This window comes from Lethenteron reissneri, chromosome 51, assembly GCF_015708825.2.
Source record: "Lethenteron reissneri isolate LAM-NWPU_2019-01 chromosome 51, ASM1570882v1, whole genome shotgun sequence".
Classification (NCBI taxonomy): domain Eukaryota; kingdom Metazoa; phylum Chordata; class Hyperoartia; order Petromyzontiformes; family Petromyzontidae; genus Lethenteron; species Lethenteron reissneri.
In genome coordinates this window covers 8,159,039-8,171,821 of record NC_083829.1, presented here as the reverse complement: position 1 = coordinate 8,171,821, position 12,783 = coordinate 8,159,039, and the positions used below count along the sequence as shown (strand labels likewise).

Below are 12,783 nucleotides of genomic sequence, written 5' to 3'. Positions count from 1 at the left end.
GCTAACAGCACTGGCCCCTACAGTCTGTTAAGGGGATCTTTATCTTTGTTTGTGTGCGTGTGTCTGGGTGCGTGTGTCTGCGTGCGTGTGTCTGCGTGCGTGTGTCTGCGTGCGTGTGTCTGCATGCGTGGGCGTGTCTGGGTGCGTGCGTCTGCGTGCGTGCGTCTGCGTGCGTGCGTCTGCGTGCGTGCGTCTGCGTGCGTGTGTCTGGGTGCGTGTGTCTGGGTGCGTGCGTCTGCGTGCGTGCGTCTGCGTGCGTGTGTCTGCGTGCGTGTGTCTGCGTGCGTGTGTCTGCATGCGTGGGCGTGTCTGGGTGGGCGCGTCTGGGTGCGTGCGTCTGCGTGCGTGCGTCTGCATGCATGTGTCTGCGTGCGTGCGTCTGCGTGCGTGCGTCTGCGTGCACCGCCGCCTGTGCCCGCCCAGCCAAGCTGAGGGCCCTGGTGGAGGCCGCACAGAGGAAGCTGGTCCCGTCCACCCAGGACGGTGAGAGCTACCGCTGGGCGTCGCTGTCGCGCCGCAAAGACACCGCTGCCACCAACTCGGCATTTGTTGTGGGCCCAATGGGAGTGGGAATGGCCGCAACGTTATTTGTGTTGGGGGAGGGGGCCGGGGGACAAGGCGAGGGGGAAGGCAGGGGTGAGGTGAAGGTGAGGGAAGGGATTGGGGATACACGGCCGAGGCAGTGTGGGACGCGCCCGATGGGGGCGTCCACCGTGGAGGTGGAGCGATGGGATCGGCTCTCGCGCAGGTGCGAGGTGGATCGCTGGCACTGCAATTCCGTGAGATGTCAACAGCTTGTTGGGGGGGAGGGGGGGGCCTTCATCCAGCGGCAGATAGATCAGGGTTGATGATGATAATAAAATAGAACGATTAAACGAATGTCACTACAGTAATCTGCACCGACGTCTACATGTCTGGAAATAAAACCCAAACGAAGCAACATCGTTAACTCCTGAGCACTGGTTATCTTTGGGAGGCCACTCGGGGGATTGGCTGAGCCCCAGGTGAGTCAGGCCTACTGGTAGCCCAGGTGAGTCAGGCCTACTGGTAGCCCAGCCCTTATCTCAGGTGAGCCAGGCCCACTGGTAGCGCTGCTCTTAGCTCAGATGAGCCAGGCCTACCGGTAGTGCAGATCTAATCTCAGGTGAGCCAGACCCACCGGTAGTGCAGATCTTATCTCAGGTGAGCCAGCTCTGTCAATGGCGCATTTCCGAGTAGCACCTTGCCCCCCCCCCCAACCCCACCCTGATGAGCCGTGCGTGGCTGCGTCACAGGAGTCTGCTCAGAGCCGGGCACCCCAGGAGCTGAGCCACACTCCAATGACCAGTCGGCAGCCGTGGAGACCCTGAGAGGTGAGCCTCGTCCGCCAGCCCGCGCTGACCGGTGTGGCGATGTGTGGGGAGGCCCTCATCCAGCAGTGGAGTGACGTAGGGTGGCGAGATGTTAACTCCCTCGCCTGGTATACAGGAGGTCGTGGGTTCGATCCCGAGCCTGACGCCAACTGTGTATTTGTAGGTTGCGTGTTCTCCCCGTGGTCGCGTGGATTTTTTTCTCCGGGTCTTCCGGTTTCTCACTCCACATTTAGAATGAGCGCGCACACGCGAAGAGGCCAACCTCCCCTTTGCTGTCCCGCCTCGTTACCAAGGCACCGCCTCGTCGAAACAGTCGCAGTGCGATCGATGATCTTTGTGTGCTCCGCCGACCCCGTGTCCGACGTGTTCCCCGTGGCGTTGATTGTTTTGTTTTTTCTTACCCGCAGAGGAGCTCGGCCACACGAGACAGCAGCTGTGCCAAGCCAACTCGGAGATCCAGAGCCTCAAAGGTGAGGCCTTGGTCGCGTCTCACAACGAAGGTGACGGCGTTCGTTGCTTAGCTCTGTCTGTCGCTCCGTCCGTTCGTCTGTCTATCCATCTATCTGTCAGCCAACTGTCCCTCTATATCCATCCGTCTGTCTGTGTCCATCCATCTGTGTCCATCTGTCTGTGTCCGTCCATCTGTCTGTCTATCCATCTATCCGTCATCTGTCAAGTCCGTCTGTCTCTCTGTTTATCAGCCTGCAGCGGGGGTCACGATTAACGTAAAGTATATATGACCCAGCGTGAGCCCAGCCAGCGAGTTGTGTCGCTCTCGGGGACTCTCCCTCGAGAGATCCGCCTCTGCGGCTCTGGCGGTGTGCAAACACCAGCACTGGGGAGACAAAGGTGGCCGGGCGTGGCGTCGGCTGGACCGCCCCACGGCGTGGCAGCCTTGGGAGGCGCCGCTCGCATTAACGGCACCGCCGGGGTGCGCGGCCTGTGCCGGGGGGAGGATCTTTCCGTGCGTACGAGCGGCGTTGAGCGGCGTTGAGCGGCGTTGAGCGGCGTTGAGCGGCGTTGAGCGGCGTTGAGCGGTGTTGAACGCCGCCGTTGCCGCTCGGCAGGGCGACTGGAGGAGCGCGAGGCCGCCGCCTGCGAGGAGGACACCGTGTCCAGCTGCTCAAGTGAGTTGCGCCTGCGCCGTCCCAAGCGGCCGCTCCGAGTGCCGGCCGGGACCCCGTTCCTTCCCCCCGGCCCCTCCCGCCCCTCCCGCCCCCTCCCATCCCGCTCTCACTGCACGTGACCGCCGCCACCGAACTCACCCCGGTGGGGCGTGGGGGGGGTGTCCTTGTGCAGCTCTTGGCGCCGTCCCCCCGCCGGGTAGAGCCCCGCTCGGGATGGACACGCAGGCCGCTCCGACAGCCTTGCCCACGTCCCAGAGAATCAATGAAGACGTGTTTTTTATTGTCTGCGCACGTAAGAGATAACACAATAACGATGCTCGGAGCCATTTGTGCTGTGCGCACGGCATCCGTGGGAGTTCCCTGTCCACGTTTCCTTAAGGCTCTGTGGCCTTAAGGAAACGTGTACAATCGGCGACGTTTCGGGCAACATGCCCCACTTGACAGCACGATGGGAGGGAAAGAACCGACTCCCTCTCTGTCTCCAACCCCGCTGCTGCTGCTGCTCTAGGTTCTTCACGTGAAGACACGGAACCTCAGGACAGACTCGCGCCAATAGCCGGTAACGTCCCCGGCAGTCCACGCGGCACTGCACGGCCTACCACGCGGCACCGTGTCGCTGCCACGTGCTTACCACGTGGGACCCCACGGTTACTACGCGGCACGACGCAGTTGCCACATTGTTGCCACGCGGTTATTGCTCCGCGCGGTACGGTTGTTGTACGATGTGGTCCCCGGTTGAGCGGGGCGCGAGTCGCGGTGCTGCACGTGGACCGTGACCCAGCGGCGGCGGCAGCAGCAGCGAGGGTTGGTGGATCGCTCGGCCGCTCGGAAAGCTCCCTCCCTCCACGTGGCCATTGCTGTCATCTCCTGGCTTGCCAGGGCGCACCATGGCAGTGCAGCCAGTGGGTTAAATTCCATCTGTACAGGGATTGAGCGTTAGCTGCCTCTCCCCCTTCCACACGTGGGTGTTCTCCAGGCACTCCGGTTTTCTCCCTCGTTTATAATCCGTCGTTAATGGAGTTGGCTAGTTGAACACGTAGGCTTTCGCGACCAATGTCATCCATAAGAGGTTTTTTTTGGGGTTAGATCGTGTAAAAAAAACAGAACATGTCAATTGTCCACGTTCTGTTTACGTGACAACCCTTACTGGTTGGCTGTGTCGGGTGGTGGCGGGTTTTAACGACAAATTTATATATTTACGCGATCTAACCCTAAAAAACTCTTATGGAGTTGGCCAGATTTCCCACTACGAGAGCACAGAGCTTGGCCCATTGCTGGTAGCGCCGGTTCTGGACGCACCGCCGCTTCCCCGCGCCTCCATGCGAAAACTCCTGCCCCCGCACCTCCGATTCATTCCCCTGCACCTCGATTCCTTCCCCCACATTTCGACTTCTTCCTGCGCCCCTCTGATTCCTTCCTCCGCACCTCTGATTCATTCCCCCGCACCTCCGATTCATTCCCCCACATCTCCAATTCATTCCCCTGCACCTCGATTCCTTCCCCCACATTTCGACTTCTTCCTGCGCCCCTCTGATTCCTTCCTCCGCACCTCTGATTCATTCCCCCGCACCTCCGATTCATTCCCCCACATCTCCGATTCATTCCCCTGCACCTCGATTCCTTCCCCCACATCTCCGACTTCTTCCTGCGCCCCTCCGATTCCTTCCCCCGCACCTCTGATTCATTCCCCCGCACCTCCGATTCATTCCCCCACATCTCCGATTCATTCCCCCGCACCTCTGACTTCTTCCTGCGCCCCTCCGATTCCTTCCCCCGCATCTTCGAGTCCTGCCCCCGCGTACAGGGAGCTCCCAAGGATGTCGTGCGCACAGCACAAAGGGCTACTAGCATCGTTATTGTTTTATCTCTTACGTGTGCACACAATTAAAAACACGTATTCATGGATTCTCTGGGATGTGGGCAAGGCTGGCAGAGCGGCCTGCGTGCCCATCCCGATTCCTTTCCCCGCATCTCCGATTCCTTCCTCCACACCTCCGGCTTCTTCCCCGCATCTCTGATTCCTATCGGGGGGGGTGGGGGGGGAAGGGGCTTGGTCCGCAGCAGGGAAGTTTCACCTCGCCCGTAGAACGGGGACGGCCTCCGTCTCGGACAATCTGAAGGGACGGGAGGAAAGCAACGGCGCGCTGACCGAGTGCCACGTCTTGTCGCCGCAGAGGAGCCGGGCACCGCCCTCGGGGAGATGGAGCGGCTTCAGGAGGAGCTGAGCCGGGCGCGCGACGCGGCGCAGTCCGGCAAGGAGCAGATGCGGCAGACGCTGGGTACCGATCGCACCTCGCGGCGGCGGCGGATTTTTGGCTGCTGGCCGTCGAGCAAAGACGGCCACCGCATCCAGCGCTTTGGGATGCGCTTCTGCGGCCGTCTGGAACGCTCTTCCTTCCGATATTAGGACGCCACTGGGAGCCATGGCAACTTCTAAGTCGTGGCGATTGAAACCCCGTTTCTTTCGAACGGCTTTTTTTGCGTTTAGTTTGCTATCCTTCCCCCGCACCTCCGATTGCGTACGGTGTGAAACGAGTTCATGCATGCGTAGCGTGCAGCGGCGCACGCCCCTCCTTCGCCGCTCCTCACGGGCGCTCGCTGACAACGCGGAGGGGGCGCGCGTGGGGCGCGTGTGGGGCGCGTGTGGGGCGTGTGTGGGGCGCGCGTCCGCCTGGGGACGGAGAGGAACGCGCGAGGGCGTCCGCCTGGGCCACGGTGGCAGCCGAAGGGACGTTCCCCCGCGGAGGAACTCGGAGCGATCTCCTGCTGCTCAAACGAGCACCGAAGGGGTTGCTCGTCCTCTGTTTGTAGCCACGGGCCAGCGATGGAAATTCCTCATTGCTATGGCGGGGGGAGGGGCGGGTCTATCCGTAGTACAACCACTGTTGACTTCCCCACACAGTTGGTTGCTGATTTTATCTACCCCGTAGGGGTGATGGGCTGAGTCGACTGCCAACTGCGCGTTGCTCGCTCTACCGCTGTGCCGTCACGGCGGAGACGGAGCGGCGTCGTCGTGGTTAAAAAAGCTGGCGGCGGTGACGGTGGCGGTGATTGTGGCGGAGACGGTGGTGGTGACGGTGGTGGTGACGGTGGTGGGTGACGGTGGCGGAGACGGTGGTGGTGGCGGTGGTGGTGGCGGTGGTGACAAATGGTGAACGTGCTCTGTCTTCGTCGTTCCACAGCCACCGTGGAGAAGGACCAGCTTGAGAGCAAGGCCAAGGTGGAGGGGTACCTCAAGCAGATTCAAAGGTTGCAGGGTGAGTCCTAGCTGCCTGTGTGACTTGCGTGACTTCACCTGTGCCACGGTGGGGAGGGGGGGGTCATGACCTTTTACAATGACCAGGCCAGCGCACAGGCGCATGAATTCAGCGAGTGCTGCCGTTTAGTCTATTTTGTGTCTATTTTGTTTGTGTGTGTGTGTATATGTAACTTCTTCCGCACCGTAGCCAACCACGCTAACCGGAGGTGCGTGCGTGTGTTTGTACTAAGTTGGCACAGTGGGGATCACAGTTGGTGCATCTACCAATCATCTCAGTCAACCCATTGCATTTGGGTCTGGACCATAACCTGCCAGCGAGCCTTCGACACTTCACGTGGCCTCAAAGTTCACCTATTCTGCACAAGCACCGTGGCAAAAGCACCGCCACTTAATGGCGAATGTTGTTGTGTTTGCACGCGTGTGTGTGTGCATGTATATCTATCTCTGTGTCTGTTTCTTCTTTGTGTCTGCACGTTTCTTTGTGTGTCCGTGTGTGTGGCGTCGTGGTTAGCGCTGCACTGCACTGAGAACCAGGCGACTCGAGTTCGATTCCCACTCACGGCCAACATCGGTAACAAATATCGGAACTGGTCCCGGGCCTCTCCCTAGGTCAACTCGGCCCTAAATGAGTACCTGGTGCAGTGTGTAAACGTGAGCACTGGGGAGCCAAAGGCGGCCAGGCGTGGTGCTGGCCACCCACCCCCTCGTGCGCCGTGCCGGCCTTCGCAGATGCTCGGTAACTTCGCTTGCCCCAACAGTCTGTTTATGCTACACGGGGGGATTTTTGTCTTTGTGCGGTGATGCAGAGCTCCTGGTGCAGGCGCAGGAGGAGCTGTCGGGGTTGCATACGCAGCAGAAGAGCGAGCGGGAGGAGGCTCAGTCGCGCCTCGCGCGTGCGCACAGCGACAACGCCGACCTGCAGCGTCGCAGTCGAGGCCTGCACAGGCCGGACAGCACGACCAGACGGCCGCCCTGGAGGTACGCTCACCCTGCAGGTACACTCACCCTGCAGGTACGCGCACCCTGCAGGTGTGAGCGCCGGCACTATTGTCACCGCTACGAGAGCCACCGGCACGAACCGCGATCACCATCAAGGGCCACCATTACCACTACAAACTTCACAGGTATCGCCACAGCACCGCCATCATTGCCACCGCCATCACGAGTTCCACCTCCAGCACCGCCGCAGCCACGTATCCGTGGAAGGGCCATCGGCGTGGCTCCATCTCGTTGCGTCCGTCTTGGCTTTAGTTCTCCCCCACGTTGATTCCGATCGCTGCGATCGGCATCGCGCAGCCCGATCCGTTGTCGAGGCGAATCGGCGATAGTCCAAGCGAGTCTATGAGTCTCTGTGCGAGTCTGCGGGTCTCTTTGCGTTTGATGTCGAGCAGATGGATCTGAGGCGAGCACGGGAGGAGCTGGAGAGGCTGCAGGCCGAGGTCGTGCGGCACCGGAACGAGACTGGCGGCGCTGCGCCAGCAGGTGGAGACGCGCTCGCTCGCCCTGCAGCAGCAGCACCAGCAGGAGATGGCGCAGCTCAGGGGTGCGAGCGCTTGGCAGCACCATCACCACCACCGCCACAACGCCACCACCACAGTGCCACCACAACGCCACCACCACATTGCCACCACCGCCACAACGCCACAACGCCACCACCACAGTGCAGCCACCGCGGCACCGCCACCATAAACGTCACCTGTCACGACCTCCCCATCACAACGCGCCGTGCCGCCGTGCCGCCGGGTGGCACGGGCGGCTCGGTGGCACCAGCGTCGCCGGTGCCTCGCCGTGAGGGCGCGACCGGTGGGCGAGCGCCGCTCTAAGCCTCATGTGCCGCGTCTGTGCCGCGTCTGTGCCGCGTCTGTGCCGCGTCTGTGCCGCGACTGTGCCGCGTCTGTGTGCAGCCGATCTGGCCGGAGCCCAGGAGGAGCACCGGGCGGCCTTGCTCGAGTCCGGCCACCAGCTCCGCGTGTCTCTCGCCGAACGGGAGGAGGCGCTGCGCAGGTAGCCGACGCCACCCTCCTCCCCCTCGTCAACGCCCCACCTCCCCCTCGCCCTCCCCCCGCTTGCCCCCCTTGCCCCCCCCTCCTCGTCACCCTCCCCCTCGTCCTCGCTCTCCTCCATATCCCCCTCGGGCTCCCGGTTAAAACCGCGGTGCGCATGAACCGTAGACTACTACGGCGCCGTCAGCTTCGCGGCAGCCCGGTACGGATCCCGCGACGGGCATTCCAGCCGAGTTGGACATCGCGAGCCGGCGTCGCGGTCGGAATGTTTTGCCAAATTCGACAAACGCCGCCGCGGTCGGCTCGGTTGGGATCGCGCGCAGCATCACGGCCCCGGCGATGGCCGCTCGCGCCATTTCCCTACGGCGCGAATACCCCGCGTGCCTGTGTGCCGCGAGGAAGGGCCGCTGCCAGAGACGTGTCGCCCGTTCTGTCTGTCGAGTTCGCTGCCGAGGGCCCACGGTTGCTGACCGGTGTGTGGTGGTTGTTCGCGGTTCTCCGTTGGCGTCCGTGAGCGCAGCCTGGAGGTTCAGCTGGCAGCGCAGCAGCAGCGGCTGCAGAGCGAACTCGAGGCCGAGCTGGGCCAGGCCAAGGATCGCACACAAGCGCTGCTCGACCAAGTACGCACGCACGCAAATGCACGCGTGCACCCGTACGCGCGCGCACACTCATACTCGCCTGAGCACGTGTGTTCAGCAACAGCACCAGAAGTAGCCAATCACACGACCGCTTGCTCACGCACTCACTCGCCCACTCACTCGCTCGCTCACCCAATCACCTACCCACTCGCCCACTCCCCGCTCACACGCTCGCTCACCCAATCTCTCTCTCACTCCTTTACCCAATCAACCACTCGCCCACCTTGTCACCCACCCACTCGCTCGCTCACCTGCTTCGTCGCCCGCCCACCCACCCACCCACGACCGCTCGGTGTCACAGGTGGAGGAGGTACGGGAGGAGGCCGAATGCTGGCAGCGGAAGTTCGCAACGGCTCAGCAGCAGAAGGAAGAGCTCAGCACCCAGATCTCGCACTTCCAGACCTCCCTGGATGAATCCCGCAAGCGAGCCCAACAGGTGAGGCACGGCGGCTGCATCTGTCAACATCGCAGTTGATTCTGCGCAGCAAAAACACAACAATGAAGCGGCGTGTGTGTGTGTGTGTGAATATGCATTGCGGGGGGCGGTAGCGCAGCGGTTAGCGCGCTCCACTACGAACCCGGTGACCCGAGGTCGATTCTCGCTCACGGCCAACACCCGGTGACGATTATCTGAACTGGTCCTCGGCCTCCCCTAGGTTGACTCAGCCTCAAATGAGTACCTCGTGTGGTGTATAAACATCGCCACTGGGGAGACAACGGCAGCCGGGCGTGGTGCCTGCCACCCACCCTCTCGTGTGCCCCGCAGGCCTTCGTAGGTGCACGCTAACATCACTTGCCCCACAAGTGTTTTAAGGCTACGTGGGGGATCTTTGTCTTTGTACATGCGTTTAGGGTGTGGGAGTGTTGTGGTTACATATCTGTCAACCCATACAGTTTACCCGTATTCTCGTACAGGGAAATTGAGTAAAAACATGTTTTTGTCTATTTGTTTGTGTTTCTCCCTGGGGCTTGATGAATGTTGATATTTACAAGGGGCACGGGGTGACCGACAAGGTCTTAATCGGTCTGTAATAAGGTAGGGGCAGCACTGACAAGGGGTTGACAGCTGTGTGGTTAACGTGGAGCTGAGTTGTCACCTTGACCGATGATGACAAAGAGTGGGCGCCGAGTGCGCACGTGACCTGTTGCCCCCTCTCGTCAGCAGCAGACCTCCTGGGCGAGGATTGTTCCCGTCATGTGCCTGGTGGTCGCCGTCACGCTCACCATGCTCTACCGCCCGGAGTAACCGCGCCCCCCGGCGGCCTCAACGAACGACGCCCCCCCCCCCCCCAACTCTCCCGCCCCCCCCCCCCAATCCCTGGCACGTTCACCGCGCCAGGCCCCCAAAGTCCGCCCGCGGGCCGTGACCGCGGGCCGTGTCCGCCAGGACCACGTCTTATGCAGAATATATTCCGGGTCGCCGGTAGACGGGGGCCGGTGGCGCGTGGTTCGTAGCCGCCGCATCAGCCAGGGCCCCGCTGCAAGAGGTATAAAAGCCGCGCGCGGAAATGGTTTACCTGGGCCGCCAACCCGGCTGAAATGAAGCCTCTGGCGCAAGAGGCAAACGCTCCGTCGCCTCCGGGTGACGTCGGGGGCAGCAGCGTGATCTTTCTACGTTGATGGCGGCCCCCCGCGGAGTCTCGGCGCTCTTTGCAGGCAGTTCCCTCGGGATCCACGGGGCAGCCGTCCAGCCGGGGAGCTGCGCAGGAAACCCACGGGGGAGGAATTCCTTCTTAAATCCCCCTGGTTGGGAGAGTAAAGCACACCCCAAAATGGGTCCCGGGGTCTATGAAGTTTCACACACACATACTGACACAACAACAACAACAGCTGCCATTCGCCACTAAGTGGCGGCGATGTCACCACGGCACTTGTGCCAGGCCAGATGCACTCTTGAGGCTACGTGAAGTGTCGAAGCCTCGTTGGCAAGAGGTCACGGGACAGACCCAGATGCCACGGGTTGACCGAGGCGACTGACAGATGCACCACCAGTGCTCCCTACTGTGCCAACTTGCTGCATTTTAGCCGCCCGGCTCTCCGCTCATTGTTGTGAGCGTCGCCCCCTCTGGCCATCGTTGTTGTTGGAGGGCAGCTGCCTCCCAACTGCCCAGCAGCGTCCTTCACGAGGCTCCTCCATACACTGTAACACACTGACACACGCACACACTGACACCCACTAACAAATGCTCGCACCTTCTGGATTATACTACGCACCCCCAACTTTTGTTTTAATATGCAGTGGTGGGGGGGGGGGAGTTTGTCCCTATAATCTGGTGGCTATGATATAATTGCACCTTGTTATTGTAAATGCATTGGGGTACCCCTTGTCTGCTATATCTGTAAGTACCATGTTCTCTGGGTTATAAGAGGCTCCGTAAAGTAAGACTCGGTAATGGTTTTAAGGAGAATACGGTACTCGTGTTTCCTGCACTGCTTGACACGTGGCAGCGTTTGGACATGCCACACATACCAGATTCCTCACCTGCTCACCACTCGACACTCTCCCATCACTCACCAGACTCCATTCACAAGCCACTTTGCAGACACCTATGACTGGCACACAGACTGACAACAACAACAACAGCCGCCAATCGCTACTAATTAGCAGTGACGTCACCACAGCGCTTGTGCCAGGCTGGGTGCACCTTTCCGGCCAGACTACAGAACCGCATGCACCCTGGCACACACTACACAGGTACATGCAACCACATGCGCATCGTGCACACAGAGGCCCACACGGACTACACTCGCAGCTACAATCACAGCTGGCGTGCACCACGACGTGAGGCTGTCTGTGCACGGGACACGCACAGGCGCACATGCACGCACGGCCTCTGCGCCGTCACGCGCGGCCCCCGTCCGCCGGTTAACAACGAATCGATGCTGTAAATAACGTCGTGACAAGTCGCGTTTGGCTACGTAGAGCCGCCGCGTTCAACGTTGCGTAGGCGGGAGGACATTCTTACCCAACTCTGTTTTTGCACATCCTGATGAAAGGCAAAACACTACAGAGGCAGCGCCGACCGGCGGCCGCTTCTCTCGCGGGCCCGGCCGCCCCGCTCCCTTCACGCGGCCGTCGGGCGGGTCGGGGGGGGGGCGTGTGCGCGGCGTCCGCCCTTCACCGTGGCGACCGGTCTCCCCGTTTCCGGCGTCCAGGACCCGGCGCTGCACCAAACCCGCACGCCGCCTCGGCCCACCGAACATCCCACCGAACATCCCCGGCGGCCCGCGTTGTTCTCAGGCCGCGGTTGCCCTGCGCACACCGCCGCCCCCGGCCCCGTGTCGCCCGTGTTGAGGTCTGCCTCTAGCTGTGGGTGGCGGTGGCAGCGTCCGGTTCCACGTGGGATTGACGTCCCGCTTGAGGGTAGCGTTCCATCGGGTTTGGAGTTCCACCAGGGCCGGCGTTCCACCAGGGTTCGTGGTCTCCCGAGAAGCCGACCCTGGCCGTTATCGGTTTCTAGCTCAGCCGAGCCCCCGGCTAGTCCCACCGTTGGGACCTCGTACGGAGATGGTTCTCGTGCGGTTGTTGTCAACGCTGGCATCTACTGGTGGTAGCGCTGCTGGCGGCGGCGGTTCTGGTGCTGGTGGCGGTGGTGGCGACGTTGCGGGGAGGAACGCATGGGCAGTGTGGGCGAGTGGGGTGAGGGCGACGCGCACGGCTGCTGTCTGCTCTCGCCCACTGCTGTTGGCGCTTTGTGCTTGGGAGTTTTTGTGAAGGGCACCGTTTGTAAATATTCCACGGGCTGGGATGGGGGGGGGGGAGTCGCTGCCAATTTTTGACAATGCAGAACACGCGGGATTATAAATATTTGTACATTTTAAGAAAAGAATTATACGGAGGGCGGCGTGAAAACGGCCGTGAGCTTCAAGAGCGCAGGGCAGCTGCTGTGCATGCGGCGTCGCTCGCGGTCGCCGCCCTCCGCGTGCCCGCGTTGTGCCGCACACGGCTCTAGGTGAAGTGGTGCGGTGGTGGACGCGACGAGAGGCGCGTCGCGGTGGCGGAGAGACATTCGGCGGTGTCAAAACCGCACTCTTTCAGAAGGTCCCTTGGTCGTTTACGGGATTCTACAGAGCCTTGGGGGGAGGGGGGGGGGGGCAGGTTGTGGAGACCCCGACAGGCCGAGCGGGGCGAATGGCGATGGAGGGGTTACGATCGGCTCGCCAGGCTTCTCGCTGCGGATGGGGGGAGGCCGCAAGAACGGCCAGGTGTGAGGGTTGGTGGGTCACGTAGAGATTTGTAAAGCCCTCTTAACCCCCAAGTGCCGCGTGGTGGCCAGCAGATGGGGGTGTAAAGTGTTTCCACAACTACGGCCGCAAGTCTTCGTCGTGGCTCGGGCTCGCGGAAACCCTAAACATGGCTGGGACGGTGACTCGGAGCCGGCTCAAGTGAAGCGCATGGCTCGG

General features: G+C 61.5%; 1 protein-coding gene across 1 annotated transcript in view; it reads left to right on the top strand.

Moving 5' to 3' along the window:
- Positions 1-12,377, top strand: part of LOC133355641 (sarcolemmal membrane-associated protein-like) — a 36,087-nt gene extending 23,710 nt beyond the window's left edge. Inside the window, 15 exon segments of the mRNA XM_061573010.1 lie at positions 424-483; positions 1,275-1,352; positions 1,760-1,822; positions 2,420-2,479; positions 2,988-3,038; positions 4,654-4,758; positions 5,662-5,736; positions 6,545-6,675; positions 6,678-6,716; positions 7,130-7,201; positions 7,203-7,281; positions 7,643-7,742; positions 8,262-8,361; positions 8,681-8,815; positions 9,542-12,377. Of these exon segments, the coding sequence (XP_061428994.1) occupies positions 424-483; positions 1,275-1,352; positions 1,760-1,822; positions 2,420-2,479; positions 2,988-3,038; positions 4,654-4,758; positions 5,662-5,736; positions 6,545-6,675; positions 6,678-6,716; positions 7,130-7,201; positions 7,203-7,281; positions 7,643-7,742; positions 8,262-8,361; positions 8,681-8,815; positions 9,542-9,625 (1,232 nt within the window). The 3' untranslated portion in view covers positions 9,626-12,377.
- The last annotated feature ends 406 nt before the right edge of the window (positions 12,378-12,783 follow it).